The 17,908-nt window shown below is 40.1% G+C and overlaps 1 protein-coding gene across 1 annotated transcript in view; it reads left to right on the forward strand.

The window, feature by feature from the left end:
* Window positions 1-17,908, forward strand: part of LOC150087146 (endoplasmic reticulum transmembrane helix translocase) — a 760,787-nt gene that overhangs the window by 573,329 nt on the left and 169,550 nt on the right. Inside the window, exon 18 of the mRNA XM_090371851.1 lies at window positions 1,121-1,217. Coding sequence (XP_090227977.1) covers window positions 1,121-1,217 — 97 coding nt within the window. The remainder of the gene's footprint in view (window positions 1-1,120; window positions 1,218-17,908) is intronic.

Raw genomic sequence — 17,908 nt, forward strand, 5'->3', positions numbered from 1 at the left:
CCACCGACATACTGAAAGCTTAACCAGCTATAACCAGCTTATATAGAGACAGAAAATATATTTATAGATGGTGGTACAGGCGCAGCTTTAGCACGTCAAACCTACTACTACCATCTGATTTACATATGTATGAGTAATGAAATTAAAAAAATAGATAAAGAATAAAATAAAATAAATATGAAGTAGTCATTAGAGGAAGTAAAATACACATTCTCCACATGATACCCAATATATTACTGAAATTACCATATAAAAATTAATACAATTGCCAGTAGTATAGCAAAACTGTAGAGTGAAAATTTAACGTAAACCTAACAATTAATCGTAATAGGGAGGGAAGAGAAGGGGTAACAAGACAAATTTCAGTCTAATTTTTATTTTATTATTTTGTTTTAGTAGTTTGATTAGTCTCTTTGGGTGATATTTCACATTTTTCGGTACTGGTACCTTACTAGGGGGTGCCACTAAATTGTTATACAATTGGTTTTATATTTTAAATTTTAAAATGGATTTATTTTAATTGGGTTTAAATTATATTCTAAATTATTTGGAGGCTTTCAACTACAGTTTCTGTCTTGTTACCCCTTCTCTTCCCACCCTATTACGATTAATTGTTAGGTTTATGTTAAATTTTTTCCCTACAGTTTTGCCATACTACTGGCATTTGTATTAATTTTTATATGGTAATTTCAATAATATATATATATATATATATATATATATATTTTTTTTTTTTTTTATAGCACAAAGTTCAGTCAGTGTGCCTATATTGAATAGCTATCTATTTCATGTGCCTTTACTGATATAGCACTCATTTAGTGACTACATCAGAATGAACAACACCACAACACTTCATTTTGGAGCCATTTAAAATTTATATATGCAACAGAAACAGTTAAATGTATTAAAAGGGTACTGCCTTTAAGCAAGATCAGGCTTTTGCTTGATAAGAATGGCTTTTAACAGGCTTATGATTTCATACAGTCACACTACAAATATACTTTTTTTATAACATTGAACATTATTATGATCAATGATTTCTAAATTTTGCATGTTTGCAAATCTGTATTGGCATGTACACAAATCTGTATCACAGCTTGGCATATATTTTTCTTTACAGGAATATGTGATAACAACACTAAAAAGTTTAGGATTTATTACATTGATGTGTGGAGATGGAACAAATGATGTTGGTGCTCTTAAACATGCTCATGTAGGTAAGTTGTTTTTTTTTGTTTTTTTTTTTTTTTTATTTATTTGTTTGATTTCTTATTATATTTCTGTGATTCTCAAATAGTATGCTGCCTTTTATAAAGGAAACACTGGCCTTCAGTCATTTGCCTAATGGACATGTTTTAATAAAAGCTATATTTTCTGATTACATTTTGATTACAGTATAATTTCATGATAGCATTCCACAATCATTTTGTGTGTTTCTTCTCATCTGCTTCTTTTTGTTTGTTTAATTTCTTTATTTTTTATTTTGGAAATTTTTTTTGTTACACTCTGTGATGAGGTGTGTTCATTATTAATCATGTACTCTTATATATATAATTTGTTAATGTCTCTTCATAGTGCTTTCAGTATGCATTGCAGTGGTGTTTGGTGGTGAATAGCTGACCATCGTGCCAAGCGATTGTGACTGAGTGACTTCTCTGTGCTTTCACTGCAATTTTCTAAAAGGTGAATTCTAGTTTTCTTTTAGCAGCTCTTGTATCAAACATACTGTTACAGAGCAAGAAAGGAAAGTAACCTACCTTTCTTTATTTTTCATAGTTTATATACTAACTACTACTAATTTTGCGTGGTCACACCAGGCACTGCTCCTGTCTTCCCATGGTGGGCCCAGTAACCTTGACAGAAAAGTTCATCTGCCAAGGGCTAAAAGGAGCCAGTATGGAACACAATATGTTTCCCTCTTTAGAGCCAACAAGCTGTCAACCAGAGACAGAAAATGACTAGTAATTACAGACCAGTTAGTTTAACTTCTGTTCCGGGTAAAATAATGCAGTCACTGGTTAAAGATGCATTGCAGGATCATCTAGACACAAGACTGCAGCAATAATTCAGACACAGCATGGGTTTGTTAAGGGAAAGTCTTGTCTGACAAATTTGATAGGGTATGATGTGGTTACAAAGGAACTGGATGCAAAAAATAATTTTGATATCATCTATTTGGATTTCAGGAAAGCTTTTTACACTGTTGCACATGAAAGACTATTGTACAAATTGAAGCAGAATGGTATTAAGGGTAAGTTGCTACAATGGATAAAAGGATGGTTAAGTGGGAGAAGACAGAGGGTGGTAATCAATGGGTGCTGCTCTTCGTGGACTAATGTTATTAGTGGAGTCCCATAGGGTTCGGTGTTGGGTCCACTGTTGTTTTGTATATTTATCAATGATATTGATGAAAGTATATCAGGCTTAATGTCGAAGTTTGCAGATGATACAAAGGTTGGCAAGGTTGTTAATGACAGTAATGGTAGTGTGCTACTGCAACAGGATCTAGATAATTTGGGCGGATGGGCTAAGAAGTGGCAACTGAAGTTTAACCTTGACAAATGCAAAGTACTGCGTATGGGTAGAAGTAACCCCAGAGAAACGTACCAACTGTGTGGTACTACACTTAAGGTGGTAGAAAATGAAAAAGACCTGAGAGTAATTGTGCAGGCAGATATGAAGTTTTCTGAACAATGCAGACAGGCTGCCAGGGCAGATCATGGGGTTTTGTCAATGATATATAGGAATTTTGCTAGCAGAAAAAAGGAGGTGATTATCCCTCTGTATAAGGCAATAGTCAGGCCACGCCTTGAGTACTGTGTACAGGTCTGGGGCCTCATTTTAGGAAGGATGTAGATTTACTTGAGCGTGTACAGAGAAGGGCAACAAGATTGTTGAGGGGAATGAAGGGATCCTCTTACCAAGAGAGGCTTAAGTTCTGCAAATTGCAGTGGCTGGAGACTAGGCACCTGCACGGTGATCTGATTGAGGTATATAAGGCCTTGAATGGGTTGAGCACGCTGAATTCTGATGGGATCCTTCCACTTGTTCAGATTACGAACCTAAAGTTAAACATGGGCATAAATTCAAATTAAGAAAAGACAGATGTAGAATAGATGTGCAGAAATTTGCCTTTAGCCAGCGGGTGGTTAATTGCTGGAACAAACTTCCATCTGTCGTTGTGGAAGTTGATAGGTTGAATAAATTTAAGGAGGAACTGGACAGGCATTTGGAGGGAATGGTGTGATTTTTTTTTTTTTTTTTGGCTGATGCTGCATAAGCTCATACACATGCTTTCTTGCATCACATGCCACTACTACTACTACTTCCTTTTATTTTTGTCAACCAGCTCTTTGTCTTACAATCAGAAAGTGAAGTAAAATGACCTTGTGGAGGCTCTTGCCTCCATGTGGCGGGGCTGGTAAGCTGTGAGAGAAAAGGTAACACTCACAGGGTCAAAAGAGCAAACATGAGTAGTAAAATAACTACTAACATTACAGGACTTCAAGAGAGAAAGCCCTATCAAGTAGTGATACAGAAAACACAAAGACAGAGATGGAAGACAGATATGGACCCACCAAAATACCGACATATATTGTCGTACATGCGACAGGAGACCATACATTAGGATGTATGTCTCCGTTTGTAATTCAAAAAACATTAGAGAATTTAGGAGGATCTCCCAAGTCGGTTCAACACCTGAGATCCGGGGACAATACTATTGGAAACAGAAAATCCCAAAACCAGAAGTTGCTATCAACAAGAATTTTTGGAAGAATACAAGTAGTTGTAACCAGACAACAAGCTAAATTCTTCCAGAGGGATGATCTCCAAGTGGGATCTCTTAAATGTGTCAGAGAAAGAGCTCACAGAAGAATTGAGAAGCCAAGGAGTAACAGGAGTGAAGAGAATTAATATCCAAAGGTATGGAAGTGTAATTCCAACAAGAACTCTTATCATAACCTTTAATACTCTGAAACCTCCAACAACAGTCAAAGCTGGAAATTTGAACTGCCAAATAAGATAGTACATAGCAAATCCATTGAGATGTTACAAATTTCAGAAATTTGGATATTTGGAAATGGCATTCAGAAACCTGTGCAAAATGTGGTTCTAAAGAACACAAGACTACAGTTTGCTCTGCAAACATCTTGAAATATACAAACTGGATAGGGGAATACCCAGCCTACTCAGAAACATACAAAAAACGGAAACAAGAGAAACTAATTCAGAAATAATTTAAGTTTAACATTGACAAATGTAAAGTACTACATATTATTATTATTAGCCATATGGTACAAGGAAGCCTGAGGCTTATGCTGCACCAGCCTTAATAAATAAAAAATTCCCGAGTTACCCCCTGAGAGAGAGAGAGAGAGAGAGAGAGAGAGAGAGAGAGAGAGAGAGAAGTACAAAGGAATCACCAAGAAAGAGAAGAATGATGATATCCAGCTCAGGACCTTGGGTTTGCCAAGCCTGTACTCACCAGATGTGAGCCCCCGGGGTATATGGGAAGCAGTAACCCCAGAGTGACGTGTCAACTCTGTGGTACTACACTGACAGTGGTAGAGAACGAAAAGGACCTGGGGGTAATTGTGCAGGCAAATATGAAGTTTTCTGAGCAGTACAGATGGTCTGCAAGAGTAGCTCGTGGTGTCTTGTCAATGATATACAGGAATTTTTCTAGCAGAGCTAAGGAGGTGATTATTCCCTTGTATAAGGCAGTGGTCAGGCCACACCTTGAGTACTGTATACAGGTCTGGAGGCCTCATTTTAAGAAGGATGTAGAGCTGTTGGATCGAGTACAGAGAAGGGCAACAAGATTAATGAATGGAACAAAGGGTTGAAGAAAGGCTTAAATTTTGCAAATTACAGTTTCTGGAGACTAGGCACCTGCGAGGTGATCTGATTGAGGTGTATAAAGCCTTGAATGGTTTGAGCATGCTCAATTCTGATGGGATTCTTCCTCTTGCTCAGAATAATCACCTGAGAGGGCATAAATTCAAATTGAGGAAAGACAGATTAGGATAGATGTGCGGAAGTTTGCCTTTAGCCAGCAGGTAGTTGGTTGGAAGAACATACTGCCATGCTTTGTTGTGGAAGTTGATAGCCTAAATAAATTTAAGGCTGTGCTGAACAGGTATTTGGAACGAACGGAGGGGTGAAATGGGAGCGTTTTTTTTTTTTTTTTTTTTTTGGCTGATGCTGTATAAGCTTGCTTTCTTGCATCATACGTTTCTACTAATGCTAAAGATAATACAAAACAGAACATAACACAATGTACCAAGAAGCAAGGAGGATAGTAGAGCCATGGCCTACAAACAAGCCAACATATGCACAAGCAGTGATCCAATATAAATCAATAGCAGTTCAAACCGAAATTTCCATGCTGCCAAAAGCATGGAAATTACTTATCTAGATTGAAGGCACAAAAACAGGAGAAAACAGTGAATACTCCAATTTCTATTCATACAAAACAGGTATCAATAAATCAGCAACAGAACAAAGACCGACCTAAAAACTCCAAAGCAACTGAACAAATGGACATAGAAAAAATAAACACAGCTGAAGAACCACTAATAGAAATTTTCACAGAAGAAGGCATGGACTGGCCTCACTACCTTAAAATAGATAAGACAAAGTATAAGAATGGTCCATTTCAGAAGCAACCTGAAAGCTTTAGGAAAATCAAATAAAGGATCAGTTCATCCAATGGAACTGTAGAAGGTTATGACGATGTCCAGTATCTAATAACACACCATACTCCAATATGCTTTTGTCTTCAAGAGACATACCTTAGACACCCTTTCAGTAAAAAATGATATAATGTATAGAAAAGACAGAATAAGAGAAAGGTCAATGCATGGAGGAGTAGCCATTTTGGTCCATAACCACATCCCAACCGAATGAAGAATAACACTGAGATTTAGAGTAACCATCTGTGCAGTGTACCTTCTACCAAAACCAGATATACCATTTGAAGAAATAGACCAACTAATCTCCCAACTACCCTCAACTTTCTGTATAAAGGGAGACCTGAATGGGCATAGTCATCTGTGGGGAAACAATGACATCAACAGACAAGGACAAATAATAGAAAGAATAATAGACCATCATAACCTTACTCTACTCAATAATGGTACACATACGTACTTTCACTTTCCTTGTCGTACAACCTCAGCAGTATATCTCACTATATGCACACCTTCCCTTCTACTAGAATTAATGTGGCAAGTAATAGAAAACTCATACAGTAGTGACCACTACCTTGTAATCACTATACTGACCAGAAACTCTCCCTGCCATCCCAGCAGACCATCCTGCTGGAAAATATAAAAAGGCAATTGGGAAAAATTTAGAGAACTGGCAATATTTAATCCACAAATCATCCAAGAAACATTGGCCGATGAAGCTCTGAAACATGTGTCACAGATACCTTAATACAAACAGCCGAACAAACAATACCCACAACTTCAACTTGTTTTCCATTGCACCCAAAATCCTGGTGGATTGAAGATTGCATGAAAACAAGAAAACAAAGCGTGGAATAAGTTTCGGAGATATCCTACAACGAATAATCTGATAAAATATAAACAAGCACAAGCTAGGTATACATGGAAACAACCAGAAAAACTTCCTGGATCCAGTTTACTTTCTCAATAGTTTTCAATAAATAGAACAACAAACATGCAAATAATATGGAATAAAATAGGAAAAATAAATGGGAAATATAAAAACCAACCATCATTAGTATTACACTGGAATGGAGAAAGCATTACCGAACCATCAGAGATAGCTAATATATTAGGAGAAACTTTTGCTACAGTATTGTCAAAACAATCCTACACAGCAGAATTTTTGGCCTTTAGTGCTAGATAAGATAATTAACAAAAGCTTACTCTGGTATTTTGAGACAACTAACTGGTTCACCAGCATGCAGTGTGGATTTAGACATAATCGATCCACGTTAGATTACCTTGTACAAATAGAAGCAGATATAAGAGATGCATTTATAACCTCAAAGCATATGGTTACTGTATTTTTTTGATATAGAAAAGGCCTATGACAGCATGGAGACGCGGTATATTACAAGACATCCACAATGCAGGACTCAGAAGACATTTACCACTATTCATCCAAAATTTCATCAAAAATAGAACATTTCAAGTTAGTGTACAAAACACCATGTCAAAATCATATAAACAAGGAGGAGTTCCTCAAGGGTCTGTCCTCAGTGCCATACTATCCTCCATAACAATAAATAGCATCACAAAACAACTGCCACCCACAGTGTCATATGCACTATATGTAGATGACTTTAGTATTTCATATCAAGCACAGAACATGGGAACAATACAAAGACAACTATTAACAATGTGCAATTAACAATATCAGTAATTGGGCCTAGAAAAACTGGTTTAGAATATCAAAACAAAAAACAATCTGTGTACATTTCTGTAGAAAACGAAATTTCACCCTGAACCTGAACTAACATTGCAAGGTAACATTACACCAGTTAAACAAAGTGTAAAATTTCTTGGACTCATTCTAGACAACAATTTGACATTTGTAGAACATATGAAACAATTACAAATAAAGTATATGAAACAACTGAACATTCTTAAAGTCTTAACAACCGCATCTTCGGGGGCAGACCATTATACACTGCTCAACCTTTACAAAGCACTAGTAAGATCAAAAATAGATTATGGAACACCGGTTTATGCATTGGCAAAAAAGAGTACTCTCCAATGGTTAGATCCGATTCACCATAATGCTATACGAATAGCAACAGGAGCTTTCTGCACATCCCTTACATACAGTCTCTATACAGAGACTAATGAACCACCACTGTTTCTGAGGAAACAATAGTTGGCACTACTGTATGCTTACAGGATAAGACCCATACGAGAACATCCGACATGGATATCTTTATTCTCACCAAAATGGGAAAACATATTTAGGAACTGCAAAAGTGAAAACCAGCCCTAGGTATCAGACTACAAGAGCTACTGGTGGTAACACATGATCTCAAAATAAATAATGTTGCAAATCTAGAAGGATATATCGGCACTAATGATATTAAGAGTAGGAGACCGGTGGAATTACTAAACAAGTACAGGTCACTGTTGAAAAAAAAGCCATGAATTAGTGTTGAATTTGAAAGTGTCTGCAATTCTGCCCAGACACCAAGATAGGAGGGAGTATATGATGAGAGTCTTGTCAATCGATTTGGCCCTGGAGAGAATGTGCAAGGCTCAGGGAGTAGAATTTTTCTCAGCCTGGTCAGTGCTTGTTAACAGGAGAGACTGCTACTACAGGGATGGGACACACTTAAATAGAAAGGGTGCAAGAATATTTGCTGATGCTATCGAGGCAGTTTTAGGTGGGTCGGAAAACTGCTAGATTGGGGGGGATACACAGACTAATAGATTAACAGTAGCCGCTGGCAGAGCTGAAAGTGATTATTGCCCTGCTTCTATTGGAATGAGCAGCAGCCTGGAAAACAAGATGCAGGGGATTTCAGAGACTGCAGTGAATCATTCTGGTACATGTAAACACATGGGTTGTGTTAGGGTACCTAAGAATAGGAACATTTGCATGTATACTTGCGTGTACACTAATGCTAAGAGTTTGGTAAATAAATTTGATGAATTTGAGGTGTTGGTCAAAACATCAAAGGCTGATATTGTTGGGATATCAAAGACATGGTGTCACACAGATATAATGAATGCAGAACTGGAATTTCAGGAGTACAATGTGTACAGGAAGGATTGACAGGATAGGAAGGGAGGAGTGGTTATGCTTTCAGCTAAGAAACAACACAGGCGCCTTCGTAGCTAGGTGGGAAGGAGCAGCAGTGCGTAGCACACGCTTCTTGATTAGACCGAGGTTCGAGCCCATCACCACCAAATACGGAGGATGCGGAAAGGTCAGGGAATGACCACCGCATAACCCCGGAGCAATATGGCCTTAGTTGCTAATGCTCCTAAAAACCAAATAACAAACAAGCTAAGAAACACATAAAATCCAAGGAGGTACAGCCAGTCGAGTCAGTTTGGTGTGACATAAGCACTGGGAAATCAAAATTGTGAGGAGTGTGTTATAGGCCTAACGACTCTGATCAGTATAATAAAAAACTGTACAGGGAAATAGAGTGGGCGAGTAAATCAGAGTCTTATAATGGGAGATTTTAATTTCCTGGATATTGACTGGAATCTGTGGGTTGTTCACTCACACACTAGCAAGGCTTTTGTGGATTTATTGGATGATTGTTTTCTACATCAGCATGTTTGGGAGGCAACTCAAGGGAGTAGTACTCTTGATCTGATTATCAGTAGTGACTCTTCATGCATTAAGAATCTGCAGATAAAGGAACCACTAGGTGGCAGTGATCACAGTGTGCTCAAGTGGGATTTACTCAAAGAGGTAACACCATTAATGGTAAAGGGAAGGGTTTTTGTTTTCGTAAAGGCGACTACAGAAGTCTCGGACAGTATTTAAATTCTATACAGTGGGACCAACTGATGATGTTGCCAACAGCGAATTCAAAATGGGAAGCATTCAAAGAATTAATCTTGGAAGCTACTAGGTTTTACATACCAGCTAAGAAATATTGTTCAAGGTTTAGACCTAAATGGATATCAGATGAACTAATGAGACATGTGGCAGAGAAGAATAATGCATGGGATACATATAAATTAATAGGTGACATATAAGTTGGTCTGTAACCAAGTCACAAAGGAGGTTAGGCAAGCAAAGGCAGATTAAGAGAAATCTTTGGCAAAGGAAAACAGAAAAGAGTTCTTTACCTATGTAAACTCTAGAAGCAAGGGGATGAATCAGATTGGTCCACTGGATATCGAAGGTTCAACTGTTGATGATCCTGCTCCAGTGGCTAACAAACTAAATTTGTATTTTGCATCTATATTCACACGTGAGGAGTTATTCAGGGAAGGGAATGTCAGAGGTGAACTAAACTCTGGCAGTGAGCTAGATGATTTTGCAATAACTGAGAGGAAAGTGGAGGAGAAATTGTTGAAGATAAACATAAGAAAGGCACCTATAGTGGATGGGATCTATCCAGTTATATTAAAGGAGGCAGAAAAGAAAGTAAGCAAACCCTAAACCATAATTATGGGATCTTCCTTGGACTTAGGTACCCATGGACTGGAGATGTGCAAATGTGACCCCAATTCTTAAAGGAGGATCAAAGGGCGATACAAGTAATTATAGACCTGTTAGTTTAATTTCTGTTCCAGGGAAATTAATGGAGGCACTGGTTAAAGAAGCACTGCAGGATCATCTAGACACAATTTCAGTTATAGCTCAGACACAGCATGGGTTTGTTAAGGGGAAATCTTGTATGACTAATTTGATTGGATACTATGATGTGGTCACAAAGGAACTAAATGCAAAGAATAATTTTGATATCATATATTTGGATCCTAGAATTGCTTTTGATACTGTTGCACATCGAAGACTGCTGCACAAATTGAAGCAGTGTGGCATTGGAGGCAAATTGCTGCTATGGATAAAGGGATGGTTGGGTGGGAGAAGACAGAGTGGTAATCAGTGCACACTGCTCTTCATGGACTAATGTTATTAGTGGAGTCCCCCAGGGTTCAGTGTTGGATCCATTGTTTTCTGTATTTATCAGGCTTAATGTCCAAGTTTGCAGATGATATGAAGGTTGGCAGAGTTGTTAATGACACTAATGACAGTATGTTGCTGCAACAGAATCTAGAAAAGTTGAGCAGATGGGCTGAGAGGTGGCAAATGAAGTTTAACATTGACAAATGTAAAGCACTACATATGGGAAGCAATAACCTCAGAATAACGTATCAACTCTGTGGTACTACACTGACAGTGGTAGAGAATGAAAAGGATCTGGGGGTAATTGTTCAGGCAGATATGAAGTTTTTTGAGCAGTGAAGACGGTGTCCAAGAGTAGCTCATGGTGTCTTGTCAATGATATACAGGAATTTTTGTAGCAGGGATAAGGAGGTGATTATCCCCTTGTATAAGGCGATGGTCAGGCCACACCTTGAGTACCATATACAGGTCTGGAGGCCTCATTTTAAGAAGGATGTAGAGCTGTTGGAACGAGTACAGAGAAGGGAGACAAGATTAGTGAATGGAACAAAGGGTTGCTCTTACGAAGAAAGGCTTAAGTTTTGCAGATTACAGTGTTTGGAGACTAGGCACCTGCGAGGTGATCTGATTGTGATGTATAAAGACTTGAATGGCTTGAGCATGCTCTGTGCTGATGGGATTCTTTCTCTTGCTCCGAATAATCACCTGGGAGGGCATAAATTCAAAATTGAGCAAAGACAGTTGTAGGATAGATTTGCGGAAGTTTGCCTCTGGCCAGTGGGTAGTTGATTGGTAGAACAGACTTCCATCTTTTGTTATGGAAGTTGATAGCCTAAATAAATTTAAGGTTGAGCTGGACAGGTATTTGGAATGAATGGAGGGGTGAAATCGGAGTTTTTTTTGCTGATACTGCATAAGCTTGCTTTCTTGCATCGTGTGCCTCTACTAATATTAATTTAATTCCACCACGAATAAACCATCCCACAGCTTATGAACTGTTCACCCTAAACTGGAATAAAAATACTTTACCAGACATCAGTTTTACATACTTAGAATGCAATATTCCAATCACATACCCGCATATACACAGAGGATGAAAATCAGAGAACAACCATGTAGGAGTATCAGCAGTATTCCGAGACATTACACTGTCACGCCAATTCCCAAAAGAATGCAGTCTACACTGCAGAATTAGTAGCAGTTCAAATAGCCCTGGAGCATTTCAGAACCACCTACTAGTTGAAAACAATAATATCCTCTGATCCACTAAGTATAATCCAAGCCATACAAAACACAAACAATAGCATTAGTATTAGCATTAGTAGAGGCATATGATGCAAGAAAGCAAGCTTATTCAGCATCAGCCAAAAAAAAACACCACTACTCCCATTTCACCCCTTCGTTCGTTCGAAATACCTGTCCAGCTGAGCCTTAAATTTGTTTAGGCTATCAACTTCAACAAGTGATGGAAGTCTATTCCACAAACCAACTGCCCGCTGGCTAAATGCAAATTTCCACACATCTATCCGACATCCGTCCTTCCTCAATTTGAATCTATGCTCTCTCAGGCGATTATTCTGAGCAAGAGGAAGAATTCCATCGGCATTGAGCATGCTCAAGCCATTCAAAGCCTTATACACCTCTATCAGATCACCTCGCCGATGCCTAGTCTCCAGACTCTGTAATTTGCAAAACTTAAGCCTTTCTTCGTAAGAGCAACCCTTTGTTCCATTCACTAATCTTGTTGCGCTTCTCTGTACTCGTTCCTGCAGCTCTACATCCTTCTTGAAACGAGGCCTCCAGACCTGTATACAGTACTCAAGGTGGGGCCTGACCAATGCCTTATACAATGGAATAATCACATCCCTATCCCTGCTAGAAAAATTCCTCTATATCATTGACTAGACACCATGAGCTACTCTTGCAGCTCGTCTGCACTGCTCGGAGAACTTCATATCTGCCTGCACAATTACCCCCAGGTCCTTTTCATTCTCTACCACTGTCAGCGTAGTACCACAGAGTTGATACATTGATCTGGGGTTACTGTTTCCCATATGTAGTACTTTACATTTGTCAATGTTAAACTTCATTTGCCACCTCTCAGCCCATTTGCTCAACCTTTCCAGATCCTGTTGCAGTAGCATAGTGTCAGTAGTGTCCTTAACAACCCTGCGAACCTTAGTATCGTCTGCAAACTTGGACATTAAGCTTGATATACCATCATCAGTATCATTTATAAATACAGAAAACAACAATGGACCCAACACTGAACCCTGAGTGACTCCACTGATAACATTAGTCCACGATGAGCAGTGTCCATTGATTACCACTCTGTCTTCTCTCCCTCAACCACCCCTTTATCCACAGCAGCAATTTGCCTCCAATGACACACTGCTCCAATTTGTGAAGCAGTCTTCCATGTGCAACAGTATCAGAAGCCTTTCTTAGATCCAAGTATATAATATCAAAGTTATTCCCTGCATCCAGTTCTTTTGTGACTACATCATAGTATCCAATCAAATTGGTCAGACAAGACCTGCCCTTAACAAAACCATGCAGTGTCTGAGCTATAACTGAATTCTTGTCTAGATGATCCTGCAGTGCTTCTTTAACCAGTGCTTCCATTAATTTTCCTGGAACCGAAGTTAAACTAACAGGTCTATAATTACTTGTGTCAGCCTTTGATCCTCCTTTGTGAATTGGGGTTACATTTGCACATCTCCAGTCTATGGGTACCTCCCCTGAGTCCAAAGAAGCTCTCATAATTATGGCTAGGGGTTTGCTTACTTCCTTTGCTGCCTCCTTTAATATAACTTATAGATCCCATCCACCCCGGGTGCCTTTTTTTATGTTTATCCTCAACAATTTCTCCTCCACTTTCCTCTCAGTTATTAGAAAATCATCTAGCTCACTGCCAATGTTTACTTCACCTACGACATTCCCCTTGCTGAATAACTCCTCATGTGTGAATGTAGATGCAAAATACTCGTTTAGATTGTTAGCCACCTGAGCAGGATCCTCAACTGTTGAACCATCAACATCCAGTGGACCAATCTGATTCATCCCTTTCCTTCTTGAGTTTAAATAGGTAAAGAACTCTTTTCTGTTTTTCTTTGCATCCTTTGCCAAGGATTTCTCATAATCTGCCTTTACCTGCCTAATCTCCTTTGTGACTTGGTTACAGACCAACTTATATCTATCATAGGCTTCCATGTCACCCATTAATGTGTATGTATCCCATGCATTTTTCTTCTCTGCCATATGTCTCATTAGTTCATCTGACAACCATTTAGGCCTGAACCTTGAACAATATTTCTTGGTTGGTATGTAAAGCCTGGTAGCTTCCAAGATTAGTTCCTTGAATGCTTCCCATTTTGAATTTGCTTTTGGTAACATCGTCAGTTGGTCCCACTGTATAGAATTTAAATACTGTCTCAGTCCATCGTAGTCACCTTTACGAAAGCAAAAACCCTTCCTTTTACCTCTGATGGTAGTTACCTCCCTGAGTAAATCCCACTTCAGCACACTGTGATCACTGCCACCTAGTGGTTCCTTTATCTGCAGATTCTTAATGCATGAAGAATCACTACTGATAATCAGATCAAGAGTATTACTCCTTCTAGTTGCCTCCCGAACATGCTGGTGTAGAAAACAATCATCCAATAAATCCACAAAAGCCTTGCTAGTGTGTGAGTGACCAACCCACAAATTCCAGTCAATATCTGGGAAATTAAAATCCCCCATTATAAGACTCTCTGATTTACTGGCCCATTCTATTTCCCTGTACAGTATCTTATTATACTCATCAGAGTCATTAGGCCTATAGCACACTCCTACTCTCAATTTTGATTTACCTATGCTTATGTCACCCCAAACTAACTCGACACTGCCCTGTCCATCGATGTCGACTGGCTTCACTTCCTTGGATTTTATGTGTTTTTTAATTAATAGCATAACCCCTCCTCCCTTCCTATCCTGTCTATCCTTTCTGTAGACGTACTCCCCAAATTCCAGTTCTGCATTCCTTATATCTATGTGACACCACGTCTCTGATATCCCAACAATATCTTCCTTTGATGTTTTGATCAATACCTCAAATTCATCAAATTTATTTACTAAACTCCTAGCATTGGTGTGCACGAAAGTATACATGCACCTGTTTCTATTCTTAGCTACCCTAACACAACCGATGTGTTTACTTGTACCGCAATGACTTCCAGCAGTCTCTGAAATATCCTGCATCTTGTTTCTCAGGATTCTGCTCATTCCAATAGAAGCAGTGCAAGAATCTCTTTCACCTCTGCCAGTGGTTACTGTTAATCTATTAGTCTTTGTCTCCCCCGAAGCTAGCAGTTTTCCGACCCACCTAACACTGCCTCGATAGCATCAGCAAATATTCTTGCACCCTTTCTATTTAAGTGTATCCCATCCCTGTAGAAGCAATCTCTCTTGTTAACAAGTACAGTCCGGGCTGAAAAAAATTCTACCCCTTGAACCTTGCACAATCTTTCCAGGGCCGAATTGATCGACAAGGCTCTCATCATATACTCCCTCCTATCGTGTCTGGGCAGAATTGCAGACACTTTCAAATTCAACCCTGCTTCACGGCTTTTTTTCAACAGTGACCTGTACTTGTTAAGTAATTCCGCTGGTCTCCTACTCCCAACCAATTGTCGAGACCAGTTGACTACTTGAGATGTGAGGGATCAAGTTGGGTTCTGTACTCCGGATGGTTTGTTGTTCAAGTCTTGTGTAAGTTGGTCCAAGGTGTTAGCATCCATGACTCAATGATGCGCAGCAACAGTTGGCAGTCATGGTTGTTATGACCTATTGATTCGGATGATAAGGTGGTGGTAGCGCTTTCTGCCTGGTAAATAGGTCCATTGCAAATTGAGTCAGGACTCTGTAAGTTTCTTCATTCTGTAGGGTGAGGCATTCTTGATTTTGGTAGTTGAAGCGTAGTCTCGTTATTAGGATCCTCCTGTAGTCCTCATATATTTCACAGCTGTGGGCAAGGTGCTCCCACGTCTGATCCTCTCCACAGTGACAGTGGGGTGAGTCTGAAATCATGTAGTTTTTTCTGGAAGGAGCCATGTCCAGTGAGGAGGTAGGTAGCATAGAGTCCTGGTGAAAACCAGACAGAAGTGAGGGGATAGGAGGCCCTGACATCCAGGAGGAATCTTTTGGTGACAGCGCCTTTAGTTGAGGTCTGCCATCTTTCTTGCCAGGTGTCTGTTAGATGTTCATTAAGTCTCTTATTTTCAGCGTTTCTATTATTTGCTGGGTCAGTGGTGAAACCTGCGCAGGTAACTGCTCTTCCTTTGGCTATCTGATAGAACAATCTCCAGATCCAGTGGAAGAGATCCAGTGAGGACCTGGAGCGCATGGTTGCTGACAGTGCGACAGGCACGCGAGGGCAGAAGGAGAAGAGAGCACTGGATAGTTCTTAGGCGCAATCTGTTTACTACTGTATTGGCCTTCTTGTACCAGAGGGTGCAAGCAACCCAAAGGGTATAGGTACGTTGAGGGTCTGGCGGCTCCGGCGATTTCTCCCATCTCCGCATATGTTCTATGTATCGAGTGACAGTACCCTGTCTATGCCAGTGGTTTAAAAATAATGTATGGGTCACGTCGTATGTAGTTTGTTGTGCCCATTGTTCATCCGACCTGTTGGCCGCCGGGCCCCCAGTGGGACCCGGCGTTACCATACCTAGCAACGGGGATGCCGGCCGGGTGTACCAAGAGACTAATTATACTCTGGCAGGTCCTGCCACTTACTTTCCTGGGATTTCGGTGACTAAGACCTAAAATAAAGGTTAGAGTTATCGCTGTTGATTTAAGTAAAATTGCATTTAGAAAGCGCTGCGTGGGGTTTTACACTGAAAGAACTATTTTTAGAGAGCCTAAAAGGTCAGGCAAATTTTGATGTGATTTAAATTTGGACATGTGGGGCAGTCGCTGTACAAGAGAAAGTAATGGGAGGGAGGGTGTAGACAGGGGGGGATGAAATAGGAAGAAGAGGTGGTCGGATAGGAAGGTGGCCCCCAGTTTTCAGTGGGGCATGCCCATGCCCCACGACAGTGAAAATATGGGGAGGCGAGGAGAGGAGAAGTGCAAATACCCCTTCCCCCCTCCCCGAAAAAAAAAAACACACACACACACACACACACACACACACAAGGGAGTGCAGTTTTGGGTCGACAGTAGGCCATCCAAATCATCCTAAAGTCTTGTCTTTCTGTGGTATGGTGAGGTTTTTTTTTTTTTTTTCTTCACTTGTTTGACCGCCTGCATTCTTTCTAGTCGGGTTGCCTTTGGTATATTTCTATCATTGTTTTCCTTCTAGAAAATAGATCCTGGGCATATTGACTGAGTGCTACAGTCTGGGTTCTTGGTTGTCTGAGGCACCTCCGTGGCCAGGTGGGAAGGAGCAGCAGTGCGTAGCACATGCTTCTTGATTAGACCGAGGTTCGAGCCCGTCACCACCAAATACGGAGGATGCGGAAAGGTCAGGGAATGACCACTGCATATCCCGGAGCAATATGGCCTTAGTTGCTAATGCTCCTAAAAACCAAAACAACAACTTGGTTTTCTGGGATATATTGGATTGCCATTATTAGGTGTAGTCATACAAATCGCCCTCAAACATTAAGTGTCTCCAGGACTCCAGGTTGCCACAGGGACAGTCTGCGTTATTTATGATGCCAAGTTGGTGAAGTTTAGCTTTAAACGGGCCGTGTCCTGTAAGGAGGAAAGTGGTATTTCGACCAGGGTGAAACCACGCTGGCGCCTTAGGGTACAGCTTGGTGACAGTGGGGAGGAATCTTCTGGTCACTGCACCTTTTTCTGTGTTGCTCCATCTCCTCTGCCAAATCTGGATGAGGTGGTCGGTGATTCTTCTCTTCTCATAGTTGCGGTCATTAGTGATGTCAGTGGTGAGGTCATACATTGTAGCCGATATGTTTCTGGCAAGATGGTAGAGCAGACCACAGCGGATAGCTTCGAGATCCAGGGGCAGAACTCCTACCAGGACTTGGAGGGCAGCCGTGCTAGTCGTTCTAGTTGCTCTCGACATAGTAAGGAGGATGGTCCTCTGAATGGTTTCGAGGATCCGTTTATTCACTTCTAGTGCTGCCCTCGTGTACCAGACAGGGGAGCCATATGTGATGGCAGAGATAAAGAGCTTTGTAGTACAGAGACAGGGTGGTACGTCTGAGTCCCCACTCCCTGCGAGTGACTCTAGCGACGAGGGCAGCGTATCTTCTTATCTTTTGTTTAATATATTCTAGGTGTGGCTTGAAATTTAATTTTC

The sequence above is a fragment of the Mastigoproctus giganteus genome, chromosome 4 (assembly GCF_048544385.1).
Source record: "Mastigoproctus giganteus isolate SK-2022 chromosome 4, ASM4854438v1, whole genome shotgun sequence".
NCBI classification, from domain to species: domain Eukaryota; kingdom Metazoa; phylum Arthropoda; class Arachnida; order Uropygi; family Thelyphonidae; genus Mastigoproctus; species Mastigoproctus giganteus.